This window comes from Hemiscyllium ocellatum (genome assembly GCF_020745735.1).
Source record: "Hemiscyllium ocellatum isolate sHemOce1 chromosome 27 unlocalized genomic scaffold, sHemOce1.pat.X.cur. SUPER_27_unloc_2, whole genome shotgun sequence".
NCBI classification, from domain to species: Eukaryota; Metazoa; Chordata; class Chondrichthyes; order Orectolobiformes; family Hemiscylliidae; genus Hemiscyllium; species Hemiscyllium ocellatum.
Window position 1 is genome coordinate 2,328,036 of NW_026867487.1, and position 17,610 is coordinate 2,345,645.

Genomic DNA, 17,610 nt, shown 5'->3' on the forward strand with positions numbered 1-17,610 from the left:
GTAATACTTCCAATCATGTTCCTGGGTGGTTGCTTCCCGGCAGCCCTATCACCGTGAGATTAGTCATCAATCCTGTCCCGACGGGACACATCCAGGTCGAGGAGAACCTGCCCTCCAGGCACCATCATCAGACATCGGCTTTAAGCCAGGACGTGCTGTCAGGCTCATTTACAGTTTTAAAAACACGCACACATGCGCCATGAGACGGTGACAAACTCGAACTGAAAAGCAAAACTACCGCCGACGCAGGAAAACGGAGGGAAAGATCGTAAGCTGCTGGAGAAACTCAGCAGGCCTGTGGAGAGGGAAACCAAGTTGACGTTTCGAGTCCAAAAAGGGGGCTGGAAAGGGGGTGGCTTTTGTGTTGTCAGAGTGAGGGAGTAGGGCTATGAGGGGCGCCCACAGCCAAAGGTAAAAGGAGTGCTGAGGGTGATGGAAAAAAAGGAGCGATAAAGACGTGGGGTAGGTGTTAACGGAGGTACGGAAAGGAGAGAGTGAGTCCACTCCACCAAGCAAGGCACAAGGAAGACCTGGCCGGGGGTGATGGTGGTGGGTAAAATGGAAGAGGGAAAGTCATGCTGCGAAGTTGGAGAGCTCTCGGTGTCGAGTCCGTGAGGCGGTGAGGAAATTGAGGGGCCGTTCCTCCGGCCTGCGATTGGAACACCGCAGCAGACCCCAGGGCACGACTGTCGGCCTAGGGGCAAGACGGCTCATCGACATGGTGAGCAACTGGAAGGTGAGGACCAGAGGTGCTCTGCGAAGTTATTTCACCGCCCTCCCCCCTCTCTACCCCGTCAGTGTTCGATCTCTGCACTAAACGCTGGAATACCCTCCCACCTCACTCCCATCCCTCCCGTGGCGGGAGCGCTCCGACGGCCTGCCAGCGTTGAGGAGGACGTGGACGAGTGCGTACGGACCAGACAGCCCGCAGCACGGGTTCCGGCCCGCGTCGGGAGGGTTTCCAGCCGTGCGCAAAGAAGCGCAGGCTGAGGCGCTCAAAGCAGCTGACGAAGGAGGAGGTCAGTCCCAAGGACGGGAGGTCTGGGTAGAGCAGGAGTGTGGCAACCTTCTCGCTCAGGGCAGCGTGTCGGTGTGGTGCGGCCAACCTTCAGAGGGCGGCGTGATGCCCCTCCTGAGATCGGAGGCCCTGAAGGCAGAGCTGGTGTGGGAAGCTGGTGTGGCGCCTCTGAACTCTCCGCCTGCATCCCCTGACAGAGGAGGTAGCTGCTCGCGACCATGAGCCCCGTGAGCGCCAGGAAGGGATCTGGCAGGTAGAAAGCCCGCAGGCAGTCGAGGCCGTCGGAAGGGTGTTCGCCCAGGCATCGGCGGGCAGGGCAGATGGCATCCGGGTAACAGTGGGCCCCGTACGAAGTGGCGACGATCCAGCAGAGCAGGGTGTAGACCCCGCTCACCACCACCGCGGCTGGCTGGCGTTTGGCAGCAGCTGGGCCGGCCAGAGAGGGGGTGCTCGCCCACGGGCACCGCCCACCGGAGCCCGCTGGCAAAGTGAGTCTCTGCCGCTATCAGAGCCAGGATCAGGAAGGTGGCAGCGTTTGTATGTCTCGTTGAGAAAGGCTAGGAAGCGGCGTGAGATCACCTCCTGGCCGTTTGTCAGCTGTAGGTCTGCAAAGCAGCAGAGGAACAGGAAGCCTCAAGAGGGCACAGAAAAACATGCTCTTTTTAGGGGTTTCATAAGCGGCCGGCCACCCTCTGGCCATCGCGGTTCCCTGAGGCAGGGTGCTAAACTCCAACCAAAAAGCAAAAATACTGCATTTCAACATTGAAATGAGGAGCACAATCATCAAAATCAGAGTATCAGGGGATGACCATTTGGCCCCTTGGTCCTATCCCCCCCTTGCCAGGGAGACCATGGATAATTTGTATGTTAATGCCATCTACACATCTTCAATCTGTAACCTTTACCCGGCACGTCAAAGTGTCCAGAACTCTGGCACAGTATGATGGAGGGGCTTTCAGAGGTGGATATCCATTCTCACCCTTTAGTACTAGAACTGAAATAGGTCCGGGGAAGGCAGTCGGAAACCTTCAGGATTTAGATATCGATACACAATCTGACATCGATTGTTATTCTGTCTGTTTTATTCCTTGCGTATAATCTCTCTGTGTCTCTCTAATACTTTTTGTTGCTCTAGCACTCCTGTGCTAGTTCCCTCTTGCTCGCTGTGCACTGTCTACCTCTCTGCCCTGTTATCGAGTCGCAGTTGCTTCCTTTATAGTTCTCGGTTTCACACGCTTCCATTTCTCCCCTCACCCAGGATCTTCTCAGTCAGCCTTTCTCAGTCCCTTGCATCAGCTTTGCGGGGATAAACCTTCGAGCCCGACAGCGAGGGTTTTAGTTTTGAAATTTGGTTACTGCGGCAGTCACTCGCTGAGCACATTCATGCCCGGTTGTCAATGTACTTTTAAGAAAAGGACACATCTTTATAACCGAAAAGGAAAAGGGGAGGGATAAAAATGATAAATCTAGACAGTATGGAAAGATCTTACGATGGAACAGCAAAAATGAACAGCCAGTGAAATAGCCCTGCGCTGTACACTTCAAGGTGTCCTAACTGTGAATTCCTGCATTTGGTATACCGGAGATTTGATGCTCTTTCAGGGGATGTGACTGTCTCTGTCACTGTCTTTCCCCAAGGCGCACAGGACTTTGTTCTGGCTGATGACTCCCTTGGCTCTGCTTCTTTTTTTAAAACAAAAAAGGTTTGGAGCTTTTTCCAGCTCTGTTGGCCTGAAGACTTTGCCAAGCTTAAAAGCAGCTCTCTGCTGCAATTGGTCTTTTCTGTGCCCCTAGCCCTCCCTCCCTTTCGCTGACAATAAACAGCACTAACCTCACCAGGCGACTTTGCTGAGCGATGTAACTTTGGCTACCTCAATTCTTGGCTTTAACTCACTCTCCCACATGCCCTTCTGATTCTCTCTCAACCAAACAAAGAGGGTTGAAAATCAGAATCTCGTTGGTCTACATTTGGACTGGGGTGCCTGGTGCTGTGTGATTTTTTTTTAACTTCGTTTGTCTACAGTTTTGAACCCAAGTTTCCAAAAATGCGACATCATGAAGGTTCCTGACAGTGCAGACGTACTTGTGTTGGTGCAGCTAGACTGGGAAGAGCAGCTGTTCAGTTCCACTACCACGCGATAAAACGCGGAGTGTTTCTGTGATTATTCATCCCGCTGCCCAGTTGGTTAACCGCTCTGAAGGAGCCTGGACTTGGCTCAGAGACGGTTTTCAAATTCCTGGGCTGCACCGGCCGGGTCAGCATTTATTGTCGTGAGCGTGGTGCTGGAAAAGCACAGCAGGTCGGGCAGCGTCCGAGGGGCAGGAGACCAGATCCCTGAAGGAGGGCTCATTGCCGAAACGTCGACTCTCTTGCTCCTTGGAGGCCGCCTGACCTGCCGCGCTTTTCCAGCAGCACATTTTCAGCTCAGGTGTGTGTAACTCCTCAGACAAGCCCAATCCAGCGGCCTGTTCTAGAACAATCTCCGGCGCCAGGGCGAACATCTGTCTCTCAGTTGAACGGAGACGATCCTGTGTCCGTTGTTTGTTTTCCTTTTGCCAAGTGAGGAGAGGAGTTTGACCCAGCGGCCTGGGAGAGGCGTAGCCCTCAGTGACCGTGACCAAAGCAAGTGATTTGGCCAGTGTCCAAGTTGCCTGCTTGGCCTACAAACCGTGGGCTGCGTTTCTTGCTTTACAGCAGAAGCAGCCCTTCAGAAACTCCCTCGTTCGCAGTCAGCTGCTGTGGGAGCTCCTGAAGAGGTGACATGCGGAGATTAATCACTCGTCCCCTTTTTTGAGAGAGGATCCCGTTCCCAGTTTTCACCCACCACTCTTTCTCCTTTCCTGATTTCCATATTTCCCCTTGGAAAACGTACCCACTTTATTTAGGAAAATCAGCATGACGTTTACTTTACACCACTCTCTCGACCAACTTCTGCCAGGTCCAAATTCGTGGCGCTAGCAAATGTCGTTCTCATCTCTCAGCTGCTTCTTTCGAAGTTGGTGCCGCCTGCTTCGTTGTAATGTGAACAGATTGTCCTTTTGCCATCAAAGCCCCTCACGCTTTTGAATCGTGGAATCTCCTACTGTGTGGAAACCGGCCATTCAGCCCAACAAACCCACACCGGCCCACCGAAGAGAAACCCCACCCAGAACCCTATTCCTCTCCACGTGCCCCTGGCTAATACGCCGAACCGACACATCCCTGAACACGGAGGGGCAATTCAGCGTGGCCTGTTCACCCTGACCTGCTTGCACACCTTTGGATAGTGGGAGGAACCCCACGCAGGCACTAGGAGGATGTGCAAACTCCACACAGACAGTCGCCCCACCCACCCCCCCCCCGAGGCTGGAATCGAACCCAGCTCCTGTGAGGCAGCACTGAGCCGCCGTGCCGCCCTGATCTGTCGTCCCAACCCCTCAAAGCTTCTCCACCCAGCGGGAGGACTGCGGGTTTGCCTGATGCCCCGAAGCCACCGAAAAGGACTCGGTTTTGATGCTGGAGCTGTGACACAGATGTCGGTGAACAGGAGCAGTATGACGGTCTGTCCGCTAACAGACTGGATGCACACCGCGCCCCATCTTCCACAAAGAAATCCCAGCTGCACGGCTTCCCTTCTCTGCAGCAGCGACCAGAACGCAGCTCCATGTAAAAACCGAACCGGACACCGGACGGAAGGGTGGGCTGTTCTCGAACTAGCCTGGGGGGCGGGGGGCTTGTCTTTCCCCTCACCTAGCCTTCTGCAGTGGCTCGGAACCGGTGGGAGTCACCGTTCAGAGCCAGTTGGGCAGAGGGCTCTCGGGTGTTTGACATAGCTGTTTTTCAGCAGACGGTCAAGCACTTGGTATTTGCTTTTGAGCAGGTCTAACCTGTTACAACACGAGTCTAGCGCGCACACACACACGAGGGGGGGTGGGGTTTGGGGAAAGGGAGACCAGGGAATGGTAAATCCCAGTCCAAACAATGCACTTTCGGAACTGGGAGGATTACAGAGACGCTATAATGGTGTTGGCATTCAGCTCGGGCCTGTTATAAATGGGATGTTTTTAGGCCTCTCCCGCGTGTCTCCTCAAGTCCTTCTCAAGTGCCCCTTGCGGCCCTCACCGTGAGCAGTGTGTGAGAGTTTTGTGTGGCTCGCTCTCTCTCTCTCTCTGACGTGGCGATGCCATCCTTTTCCTGCTGCCGTCCCGTCCCTGGCGATGTCCCCAACTCCCGTTCCTGCTCGTCGTTGTGCCACGTGAGAACGCACCGTTCGTTTTCACGGGTGCGCTGGACCTGCGGCCTGCTCCACCTTGCCCGCCAGCTCTCCCGGCTCTGCCCCGATCCCGGAATTATGGCCGTGCCCGTCTCCCACCCTGTATTGTAGCGGCAGAAAGTTCCCACTGAGAAACCTGCCCCGGATCCACCCACTCCTGTCCGTCTTCCTGGGGGAGGGAGGGGGGCAGATGGAGAATAAGCCAGTGTCTTTGTGAACTTGGTGGGGTGTCAGACTCTGATGGTGCAGTTAAGCCCACTGCTCTGGACACACCACCACCTGGATTTCCCCTCCCACCAACCCTCCTGCAGCCAATGTTTCCCACACTGATTCCTGGGATGGCAGGATGGAGAAAGACCGGATCGATTAGGGACGATATTCACTGGGACTGTGGAAGAATCAGGAGAGCTGGGAGGGGACGTCCAGGAAATTCTCACAGGGCAGACGCAGTATATTTCCTGACCGTGGAGACCAGGGACACAGACGATTGATTCACCCGGGAAAAGACCCGACACCGTTGGCTTTCAGCCTGCTCACCATCGACGCCATCCCAGCCCTGGGCCGCTGTCCGAGGCAGAACCAGACTGGCCACAACCTGAGGTGTTCTGTTTGACACACACACCCCCCCCTCCCCCTCCACACCCCCTCCCCCCAGCTTTCTCTCATCTGATCACCCACTGACGCAACCCTCCTCCGTACCCCTTCTCCGGAGCGGGGCTCCAACACCTCCCAGACCCTGAGGCAGAATCACGCGCGTGACATTTAGACAATACAGTCGGCCATTCTGCCCTTCGAGCCCTGCACCACCATTCAATATGATCATGGCTGATCATCCTTAATCAGTATCCTGATCCTGCCTTATCTCCATAACCCTTGGTCCCACTATCCTTGAGAGCTCTATCCAACTCTTTCTTAAATGAATCCAGAGCCTGGGCCTCCACTGCCCTCTGGGGCAGAGCATTCCACACAGCCACCACTCTCTGGGTGATGAAGTTTCTCCTCATCCCTGTCCTGAATGGTCTACCCCGTATGTTTAAGCTGTGTCCTGTGGTTCGGACACTGCTGCGGCTGTTGCCAAAACGACAGGTCAGTTCTGCCGTTCGATAGGGAGGTGTGGAGTTCAAGTTCCACGCTTGCGTGTTTTTTTTTTAATTCGTTCACAGCGTTTATCCAAGCCCATCCCATTTACTGCCCATCCCAAAGTGCCCAGCGGGTAGTTGAGAGTCAGCCACATTTTGCTGTGGGTCTGTAGGCCAGACCGGCTAAGGATGGCAGATTCTGACCCGTCAGATGCCTTTTCCCCTGACAACCAGCAATGGATTCGCGGTGGTCATTAAACCCTTCCTTCCAGATTTTGCGTGAGTTCAGACTGCACTATCTGCCGTGGCGGGATTTGAACCCAGGTCCCCAGGGCACTGCCTGGATTATTCCTGATGAAGGGCTCCTGCTCAATGCTGCCTTGACCTGCTGCGCTTTTCCAGCACCAAGCTGTCGACTCTGACCTGCAGTGTCTGCGGCCCTGCCATCAGGGCCTGGAAAAGCCTCGCCATTGTTCTTCGGGGCTTGTGTGTGTTTTATAACAAGCTGTTTCCTCAGCAGGTTTGGCGCCTGTTCGACCGGTTACGGCAACTGACGGCCTTTCCACCCGCCCACTGCCTTCTGTGGGGGCCAGCGGAGGTCTGAGTGGGAATAGCTCCTGACTGTTGGCCTGACGTGTCCTTTCCTCTCCTCGCAGGCCGAGTATGACTCCATGCTCCTGGAATACGCCGGGGAAGGCATCCCCCTTCTGGCTGCTGCTGTGGGAGGACAGATCTTCGCCCCGTACTTTGCTGGCTTCCTCCCCCTGTTGCTGGGTAAAACGGTGCGTGTGTGCTCGGTGCGGGAAGGGGGGAAGACTTTTTGGTTCGGTTTGAGCCGTGAATCCGAGAGTGAGAAAGTACGTGGTCTCTCAATGCGGGGAGTAACATGACGAGTAAAACCCTCATTTATTTTCCGGTTGTGGGCCATGGGCATCACTGGGTGGGTCCAGCATTTATCCCCCCACCCCACCCCCACCCTCTGTCCCCGTCCCTAGTTGTCTGCATGAGAGGGTGGTACTAAGTTACCTTCTTGAACCACTGCAGTCCATGTGCTGTAGGGTTGACCCACAATGTCCCTGAGGGAGGGAATTCCAGGAGTTTGATACTGGAAGATCCTCACTCTCACACTCTCTCTCTCTCTCACACACTCTCTCTCTCACACTCACTCTCTCTCTCTTTCTCACTCTCTCTCTCTCTCTCTCTCACACACACACTCTCTATCACTCTCACTCTCTCACACTCTTTCTCTCACACTCACTCTCTCTCTCTTTCTCACACTCTCTCTCTCACACTCTCTCTCTCTCTCTCTCTCTCTCTCTCTCTCAGTCCCTCAAGCATATACCCAGACCCCCCAGTTCCTCAAACATGTCCCCACTTCCCAGCCAGTGTTGAATACACGCACTCTGCTGTGAAGTGTTTGGGTGCGGGTATCTGGAATATCTGCTGTGACAGGACACCAGGTCAGATGGTCGGCGCCCCTTCCTTCCTGACTGCTGGGAAAGGTGAAAGAAAGCTCCTGGCCAGTCCCAACTTGCAACCGCACGGAATACCCCGAGGCCAACCGTCTCGAAGAGGGCTAGGCAGGCCTGGAGGGGCGGAATGGCTTGTACGGGAATCTCTCTCTCTCACTCATACACACGCACTGCACACTGCACGGGAATCAAGGAGCAGCGGAAGATGGGTTAGGAGGAATGGAGGCAAGCGGGCCTGTGTTTTTTAAAGCGGGGGAGGGATTGAAAGTGAGTGCTGAAGGGGCAGGTGTAGCCAAACGTGGGTGACGCAAAGCCGTACACTCTGGGAGAAGGCAGAGACAGGGCCCTGCCGGCACACCGAGGTCGCAGCGTGAAGGCAGGAGGATTCCGCCGCACCGACGTTTTTCAAAGCCTCCAGTTTGTTTCTGGGTTCCCTCCCTCGCCCTGTCATGTCCTGGATTCCCTGCCTCCCTCCCTCCCTGAGATTGCTGCAGGAATGCTTTTTGATCTGTCGTGTGTATGTGCTGCAGAAGCCCAGTTGCACGGTGGCTGAGAAATCCTTTGCCATCGGATCAATCGCCGAGACGGTGCAGGCCATGGGGCCGGCGACGGTGCAGTTTGTTCCCCGGCTGCTGCCCATGCTGCAGGCTGGGGCGCGGGACACCGACGACGAGGTGCGCAGCAATTCGGTCTTCGGGATTGGGGTCCTGGCCGAGCAAGGGAAAGAAGCCATCTTCGAGTATCCTGGGCCCCGCTGCTGAACGGAAACGTCTCACGGAGTGTGGGGAGGGGGAACGTGGCACGGTCGGAGGGTTCTGAGGTGTGTATGGGTGTGTGTGTGCGCGCGCGCGCACGTGTGTGAGATTCCCGTGTGGTGTGTGTGTGTGTGTGTGTGTGTGAGTGAGAGAGAGAGAGAGACAGAGATTCCTGTGCTGTGTGTGTGTGTGTGAGATTCCTGTGCTGTGTGTGTGTGTGTGTGTGTGTGTGTGAGAGAGATTCCTGTGCAGTGTGTGTGTGTGTGTGTGTGTGTGTGTGAGAGAGAGAGAGATTCCTGTGCAGTGTGTGTGTGTGTGAGAGATTCCTGTGCAGTGTGTGTGTGTGTGTGTGTGTGTGTGTGTGAGAGAGAGAGAGATTCCTGTGCAGTGTGTGTGTGTGTGTGAGATTCCCGTGTGGTGTGTGTGTGTGTGTGTGTGTGTGAGTGAGAGAGAGAGAGAGAGACAGAGATTCCTGTGCTGTGTGTGTGTGTGAGAGATTCCTGTGCTGTGTGTGTGTGTGTGTGTGTGTGTGTGTGTGAGAGATTCCTGTGCAGTGTGTGTGTGTGTGTGTGTGTGTGTGTGAGAGAGAGAGAGATTCCTGTGCAGTGTGTGTGTGTGTGAGAGATTCCTGTGCAGTGTGTGTGTGTGTGTGTGTGTGTGTGTGTGAGAGAGAGAGAGAGATTCCTGTGCAGTGTGTGTGTGTGTGAGAGATTCCTGTGCAGTGTGTGTGTGTGTGTGTGAGAGTGATTCCCGTGCAGTGTGTGTGAGAGTGATTCCCGTGCAGTGTGTGCGCGTGCGTGTGTGTGAGATTCCCGTGCAGTGTGTGTGTATGTGTATGTGGTCGAATAGTGGAAGTGGTGTACGTTGACTTCAGCAAGGCATTTGAGAGGGTTCCCCACAGTAGGCTCATTCATAAGTATGGGACACAGGGAGATTTGGCTATCTGGATTCAGAATTGGCTGGCTGACAGAAGGCAGAGAGTGGTTGTAGATGGAAAGTATTCTGCCTGGAGGTCAGTGTTGTGTGGGGTCCCGCAGGGCTCTGTTCTTGGGCCTCTGCCCTTTGTAGTTTTTGTAAATGACTTGGATGAGGAGGCTGAGGGGTGGGTTAGTAAATTTGCAGATGACACAAAGGTTGGAGGTGGCGTCGATAGTATCGAGGGCTACTGCAGGCTGCAGCGCGACATAGACAGGGTGCAGAGCTGGGCTGAGAAACGGCAGATGGAGTTCAACCTGGAGAAATGTGAAGTGATGCATTTTGGAAGGTTAAACTCGAATGCTGAATATAGGATTGAAGACAGGATTCTTGGCAGTGTGGAGGAACAGAGGGATCTGGGTGTGTAAGTACATAGATCCCTCAAAGGTGCCACCCAAGTGGATAGGGTTATTAAGAAAGCATATGGTGTTTTGGCTTTCATTACCAGGGCTATCAAGTTTAAGAGCTGCGAGGTTTCGCTGCAGCTCTACAAGTCCCTGGTGAGACCACACTTGGAATATTGTGTCCAGGTCTGGTCGCCCTACTATAGGAAAGATCCAGAGGCTTTGGAGAGGGTGCACAGAAGGTTTACCAGGATGCTGCCTGGACTGGAGGGCTTGCCTCATGAGAAAAGGTCGAATTAGCTCGGACTTTTCTCTCTGGAGAGAAGGAGGAAGAGAGGAGACCTGATCGAGGTGTACAAGGTAATGAGAGGAATAGGTAGGGTCAATAGCCAGAGACCTTTCCCCAGGACAGGAGTGAGTGGTACGAGGGGGTCCTCATTTTAAGGTAGGAGGAGAAGGGGATAGAGGAGTTCTCAGAGGTAGGTTCTTTATACAGAGAGCTGTGAATGTATGGAATGTGTTCCCAGCGGGGGTGGTGGAAGCAGAGACATTGGGGACATTGAAGTGACTGCTGGACTTGCACACGGACAGCGGTGAGTTGAGGATAGTGTAGGTTAGGGTTATTTTATTTCGGATTAGGAACAATCCTTGGCACGACATTGGCCCCCAGTGGGCCTGTTCTGTGCTGCACTGTTCTACGTTCTATGCCCTAGACCTGCACCTAGGGCCAAGAGTTACTGTTATGATTATTATGAGCTGCGTTCCAGTCTCCTGGCGTTCCCTGTGAAAGCTGAGGGTGTATTGACTGGGAGGGAGTGAAGCGCGCTCGCGAATCAATCCCCGGTCAGTCCTTAACATTCCGCTGCAGCCACTACCCGTCCCTTCTGAACATTCTGTCGTCCATCATCGCCCGAGAGCAAAACCGGCGTGTGGTGGACAACGTCTGCGGCGCTGTCTCCCGGATGATGATGACGAATCTGGCTGGAGTCCCCGTGGAGCAGGTACTGTCCATTTCCTTGGGACGTTCGGCCGCAAAGACGTAGCAGGCGGGGGGGAGGGGGGCTCTGACCTGTCACGCTGCTCAGTCCTGGCCGGCGGGGGGAGAGGTTTCTGGGTGGGTCCTGTTACAGGGGACGACAAGGCAATCCCGTGTGCCGGTGGAGTATTCCCGGTCCAGCCCGCTGGACGGTGGGGAAGGTGCTGGAAGAAAACCCCTTGAGGAGAGAGATAGCAGAGAGTGAGTGAGCAGCTCCCTCTACCCCTGGCTCTCCGATAACTAACGATGGGCTGTGATAAACCACCCAACACCTCAGCTGCTGTCCCACGGTTCTTGCTCTCTCTCCCGCTCTGACAGGGGGATAGGTTTCACCATGAAGTTCACAGTGCAGATTCCAGGGGAATGGGCCAGGATGGCAGTGATCAGTCCCTCCGAAAACTGCTCACAACAACTGTCTGCAGAGAGATTAACGGACCTTCTCTGTGTACTTTCTCAAAAGGTCTTCCCTGTGCTGGTACGGTCACTTCCTCTGAAAGAGGATCTCGAAGAAAACTTAACGGTGATGAACTGCATCACGTTCATGTACAAGAATAATCCCAATCAGGTAAGGCGCGCACTCAGTGGCATGTTTACCTACACGTGTGTGTGTGTGTGTGTCGATATACACACAGCAGGACGCACTGTAATAGGGAGGGAGACTGCGGTGTGAACACCCATCAGTACGCACTGTAATAGGGACACAGACTGCGGTGTGAACACCCATCAGTACGCACTGTAATAGGGATACAGACTGCGGTGTGAACACCCATCAGTACGCACTGTAATAGGGAGGGAGACTGCGGTGTGAACACCCATCAGTACGCACTGTAATAGGGACACAGACTGCGGTGTGAACACCCATCAGTACGCACTGTAATAGGGATACAGACTGCGGTGTGAACACCCATCAGTACGCACTGTAATAGGGATACAGACTGCGGTGTGAACACCCATCAGTACGCACTGTAATAGGGATACAGACTGCGGTGTGAACACCCATCAGTACGCACTGTAATAGGGATACAGACTGCGGTGTGAACACCCATCAGTACGCACTGTAATAGGGAGGGAGACTGCGGTGTGAACCCCCATCAGTACGCACTGTAATAGGGAGGGAGACTGCAGTGTGAACACCCATCAGTACGCACTGTAATAGGGATACAGACTGCGGTGTGAACACCCATCAGTACGCACTGTAATAGGGATACAGACTGCGGTGTGAACACCCATCAGTACGCACTGTAATAGGGATACAGACTGCGGTGTGAACACCCATCAGTACGCACTGTAATAGGGAGGGAGACTGCGGTGTGAACACCCATCAGTACGCACTGTAATAGGGACACAGACTGCGGTGTGAACACCCATCAGTACGCACTGTAATAGGGATACAGACGGCGGTGTGAACACCCATCAGTACGCACTGTAATAGGGAGGGAGACTGCGGTGTGAACACCCATCAGTACGCACTGTAATAGGGACACAGACTGCGGTGTGAACACCCATCAGTACGCACTGTAATAGGGAGGGAGACTGCGGTGTGAACACCCATCAGTACGCACTGTAATAGGGATACAGACTGCGGTGTGAACACCCATCAGTACGCACTGTAATAGGGAGGGAGACTGCGGTGTGAACACCCATCAGTACGCACTGTAATAGGGAGGGAGACTGCGGTGTGAACACCCATCAGTACGCACTGTAATAGGGATACAGACTGCGGTGTGAACACCCATCAGTACGCACTGTAATAGGGATACAGACTGCGGTGTGAACACCCATCAGTACGCACTGTAATAGGGAGGGAGACTGCGGTGTGAACACCCATCAGTACGCACTGTAATAGGGAGGGAGACTGCGGTGTGAACCCCCATCAGTACGCACTGTAATAGGGAGGGAGACTGCAGTGTGAACACCCATCAGTACGCACTGTAATAGGGATACAGACTGCGGTGTGAACACCCATCAGTACGCACTGTAATAGGGAGGGAGACTGCGGTGTGAACACCCATCAGTACGCACTGTAATAGGGATACAGACTGCGGTGTGAACACCCATCAGTACGCACTGTAATAGGGATACAGACTGCGGTGTGAACACCCATCAGTACGCACTGTAATAGGGATACAGACTGCGGTGTGAACACCCATCAGTACGCACTGTAATAGGGATACAGACTGCGGTGTGAACACCCATCAGTACGCACTGTAATAGGGAGGGAGACTGCGGTGTGAACACCCATCAGTACGCACTGTAATAGGGATACAGACTGCGGTGTGTACACCCATCAGTACGCACTGTAATAGGAAGGGAGACTGCGGTGTGAACACCCATCAGTACGCACTGTAATAGGGAGGGAGACTGCGGTGTGAACACCCATCAGTACGCACTGTAATAGGGATACAGACTGCGGTGTGAACACCCATCAGTACGCACTGTAATAGGGATACAGACTGCGGTGTGAACACCCATCAGTACGCACTGTAATAGGGAGGGAGACTGCGGTGTGAACCCCCATCAGTACGCACTGTAATAGGGAGGGAGACTGCAGTGTGAACACCCATCAGTACGCACTGTAATAGGGATACAGACTGCGGTGTGAACACCCATCAGTACGCACTGTAATAGGGATACAGACTGCGGTGTGAACACCCATCAGTACGCACTGTAATAGGGATACAGACTGCGGTGTGAACACCCATCAGTACGCACTGTAATAGGGAGGGAGACTGCGGTGTGAACACCCATCAGTACGCACTGTAATAGGGATACAGACTGCGGTGTGAACACCCATCAGTACGCACTGTAATAGGGATACAGACGGCGGTGTGAACACCCATCAGTACGCACTGTAATAGGGAGGGAGACTGTGGTGTGAACACCCATCAGTACGCACTGTAATAGGGACACAGACTGCGGTGTGAACACCCATCAGTACGCACTGTAATAGGGAGGGAGACTGCGGTGTGAACACCCATCAGTACGCACTGTAATAGGGATACAGACTGCGGTGTGAACACCCATCAGTACGCACTGTAATAGGGAGGGAGACTGCGGTGTGAACACCCATCAGTACGCACTGTAATAGGGAGGGAGACTGCGGTGTGAACACCCATCAGTACGCACTGTAATAGGGATACAGACTGCGGTGTGAACACCCATCAGTACGCACTGTAATAGGGATACAGACTGCGGTGTGAACACCCATCACTACGCACTGTAATAGGGAGGGAGACTGCGGTGTGTACACCCATCAGTACACACTGTAATAGGGATACAGACTGCGGTGTGAACACCCATCAGTACGCACTGTAATAGGGATACAGACTGCGGTGTGAACACCCATCACTACGCACTGTAATAGGGAGGGAGACTGCGGTGTGTACACCCATCAGTACACACTGTAATAGGGATACAGACTGCGGTGTGAACACCCATCAGTACGCACTGTAATAGGGATACAGACTGCGGTGTGAACACCCATCAGTACGCACTGTAATAGGGAGGGAGACTGCGGTGTGAACACCCATCAGTACGCACTGTAATAGGGATACAGATTTCAATTTGAACTAATGTCTTTTTGTTGATGCTACATTTCTTTCTCGTATTAATCATTTATCTTTTTGAATACAGGTCATTCAGCATTTACAGCACTTATTGGCTGTTTTTGGTGAAGTGATTGGAACAGACCAGATTAAAGAAGGTAGCGTGATTTTGTTCCCAGTCTGCTTGGAACATTGGAAATGTATCACTTGTGATTAACACCAGTTTGAGGGCAGCTCTGCTTATGAATAGTTTTCTGTTCAGTTATGTTTGTGTGGTGTCCCTGAGGAATGCTGTCAAATCCAAGACGTACCTAAACGAGATCGTAGCTCATCTGCTCCATGGTTGCCTTTCTTAATTTCACGCTCTCCCTCTGTCCGCCTTGAATCCTCTCAGTGCCCGAGCCCCTGACCGCCCTCTGCAGTAACGCCTCCCACAGATTCACTCCCCACCTCCGACTTCAGTGGGGTCTCCCCGTATTCTGTGCTCATGTTCCTCTGGGTCCCAGGCACTTCCACCCAAGAGGGATGAACCACTCTGCATCTCCCCCACAAGCCCCCTTCCGAAGAATCTTCCTCGTCTTCCATAAGGTCTTCGGAACTACAATGCTTACAGCCCCCAACCAACTCAACCCAGCTCAGTTCCCAGCTTTCATCTCCGTGTAACCGTGTCTCCGTGCTGGCTAGGAAATTCAATCCTTGTTGTTTCCCGCAGCCATGTCCTGTTGCGTGCGGGCGTTTCTCACTGCTGTCCAAACATAAACCTCCAAGGTGACCGTGTCAACGTTCCCTCTGTTTGATTCAGAGAGCCAGAATGCCTTGATGATGTTGCTGAAGGATATCCCCCAGCGATTCCCCCAGGAATTTCAGAATGCCCTGATGGCAATTCCCCAGGACGCTGCCAAGAAAATCTCCGCGGTGGTGTCCTCCTGAGGTAAGAAGCTGTTGGCAGCATCTGAAACGTTAGCTCTGTGCAACCTCCTGAAGGGTACGCCAAATGCCGTGACCTCGACTGAATCATGTCCGGTTTCCAGTTTCAGTCTCCCATCTCTGGGAACGGGTGGGTCAGTTGGGGCTCTCTGAATTAGCTTCCTTCCCTTGTGGTCCCTGCAGTTGACGCTGATACCGAGAAGGACTCGTTCCCTCTCCTTCATCTTCGCCAACAGCCCCAAGGGAGAACTCAACTGAACATCCTTTGGTGGTGCACCTTGTGCAACATCTCTGCCTCAATTTAATATCTCGTCCCGCAGAATACCACTTAGACAGTGCCCGCTCCCTCAGCACTGACCCTCCGACAGTGCCCACTCCCTCAGCACTGACCCTCCGACAGTGCCCACTCCGTCAGTACTGACCCTCCGACAGTGCGGCACTCCATCAGTACTGACCCTCCGACAGGGCCCACTCCCTCTGCACTGACCCTCCGACAGTGCCTGCTCCCTCAGCACTGACCCTCCGACAGTGCCCACTCCCTCAGCACTGACCCTCCAACAGTGCCCACTCCCTCAGCACTGACCCTCCGACAGTGCCCACTCCCTCAGCACTGACCCTCCGACAGTGCCCACTCCCTCAGCACTGACCCTCCGACAGTGCCCACTCCGTCAGTACTGACCCTCCGACAGTGCGGCACTCCATCAGTACTGACCCTCCGACAGGGCCCACTCCCTCAGCACTGACCCTCCGACAGTGCCCACTCCGTCAGTACTGACCCTCCGACAGTGCCCACTCCGTCAGTACTGACCTTCCGACGGTGCCGCCTCCCTCAGCATTGACCCTCCGACAGTGCCCACTCCCTCAGCACTGACCCTCCGACAGTGCCCACTCCGTCAGTACTGACCCTCCGACAGTGCGGCACTCCATCAGTACTGACCCTCCGACAGGGCCCACTCCCTCAGCACTGACCCTCCGACAGTGCCCACTCCGTCAGTACTGACCTTCCGACGGTGCCGCCTCCCTCAGCACTGACCCTCCGACAGTGCCCACCCCCTCAGCACTGACCCTCCGACAGTGCCTGCCCCCTCAGCACTGACCCTCCGACAGCGCCCACTCCCTCAGCACTGACCCTCCGACAGCGCAGCGCTCGCTCGGTGCTGAGTGTGATATCATATCGTCAGAGCGCACAAGGAAACCGGATTTTCAATCTTAGATTCCCCTCATTTTGTGTGTGTTCTCCTTCTGTGTCTCTCCAGTTCCCTGTCCTGCGACTGCCTGAAGGAGCGAGCTTGCCCACTCTCTTTCTCTGCCATCAGTTGGACACATTACAATGCCAGCACAAAAAGGACAAGCCCCAAGTGTCACCATTGGGAGTTCCCTGATCCCCTCTCCACATGGGACGTACGAAGCGACATGGTTAAACGCTCCTTCCGAGGAGTTATTTTCGAACAGACGTTTTGGCAGTTCAGAGAAGCGTGCTGCCAGTTACTTGGTTGTGTGTTAGTTTCACCCCTGAGGGGTAGTTTCTTGTGTTTTCCTGCCAAGGTTGGGGAGGGCGACGAGGCTGATTTTGTGGAATGAAATTTATTTGGTGTGGTTGTGCACAGATTCTCCGGTTGGATTAATAAAAGCCCACAAAAGGAGCTGTGTTTCGGGGTGTGTTCTCTCGCCGTGCCTCACTCCCAGCCCTGGGACTCCTCCTCGCCCCCTCAGGCTGTGATCCTGTGTGAGCTGCTGTCTGGGGCTGGGTGGGTCACTGTGTCTGTTGGGTGCTCTTTCACCAGCTCAAGGTGGGAGTCACAGTGTTAGTGAAGTCTTGTGTGCGTGCCTCTGTCTGCCCTGAGACTACATGTAGTATCGAGGACTTTTCACACCCCAGCCCATTTTCTGTGAGTTAATTAACAGCTTCATCGTGAAGGGCTTTGAGGTGGCAGTGATCATAACGACTGAATTTTACCTGCAGTTTGAGAGAGAGAAGAGCAGTATTTTGAACTTAAGTAAGGGAAGTTACATAGAGAGCAGTGCAGGCCCTTCGGCTTTCGATGCTGTGCTGACCTTTTATCCTCCTCTAAGATCAGTCCTCGCTCCCTCAACCTTTCTTCGTAAGACGTGTCCTCCAGTCCTGGCAGCATCTTGGTCAGTCTCCTCTGCACCCTCTCTAAAGCTTCCACATCCTTGCTGTAATGAGGCGACCAGAACTGAACAC

The 17,610-nt window shown here is 54.0% G+C and overlaps 1 protein-coding gene across 1 annotated transcript in view; it reads left to right on the forward strand.

The window, feature by feature from the left end:
• ipo4 (importin 4) overlaps positions 1-17,047 on the forward strand; it is a 65,732-nt gene extending 48,685 nt beyond the window's left edge. The window contains exons 25-31 of the mRNA XM_060821725.1: positions 7,007-7,132; positions 8,353-8,561; positions 10,765-10,897; positions 11,393-11,497; positions 14,566-14,635; positions 15,280-15,408; positions 16,661-17,047. Of these exons, the coding sequence (XP_060677708.1) occupies positions 7,007-7,132; positions 8,353-8,561; positions 10,765-10,897; positions 11,393-11,497; positions 14,566-14,635; positions 15,280-15,407 (771 nt within the window). The 3' untranslated portion in view covers position 15,408; positions 16,661-17,047. The remainder of the gene's footprint in view (positions 1-7,006; positions 7,133-8,352; positions 8,562-10,764; positions 10,898-11,392; positions 11,498-14,565; positions 14,636-15,279; positions 15,409-16,660) is intronic.
• Positions 17,048-17,610: the final 563 nt, after the last annotated feature.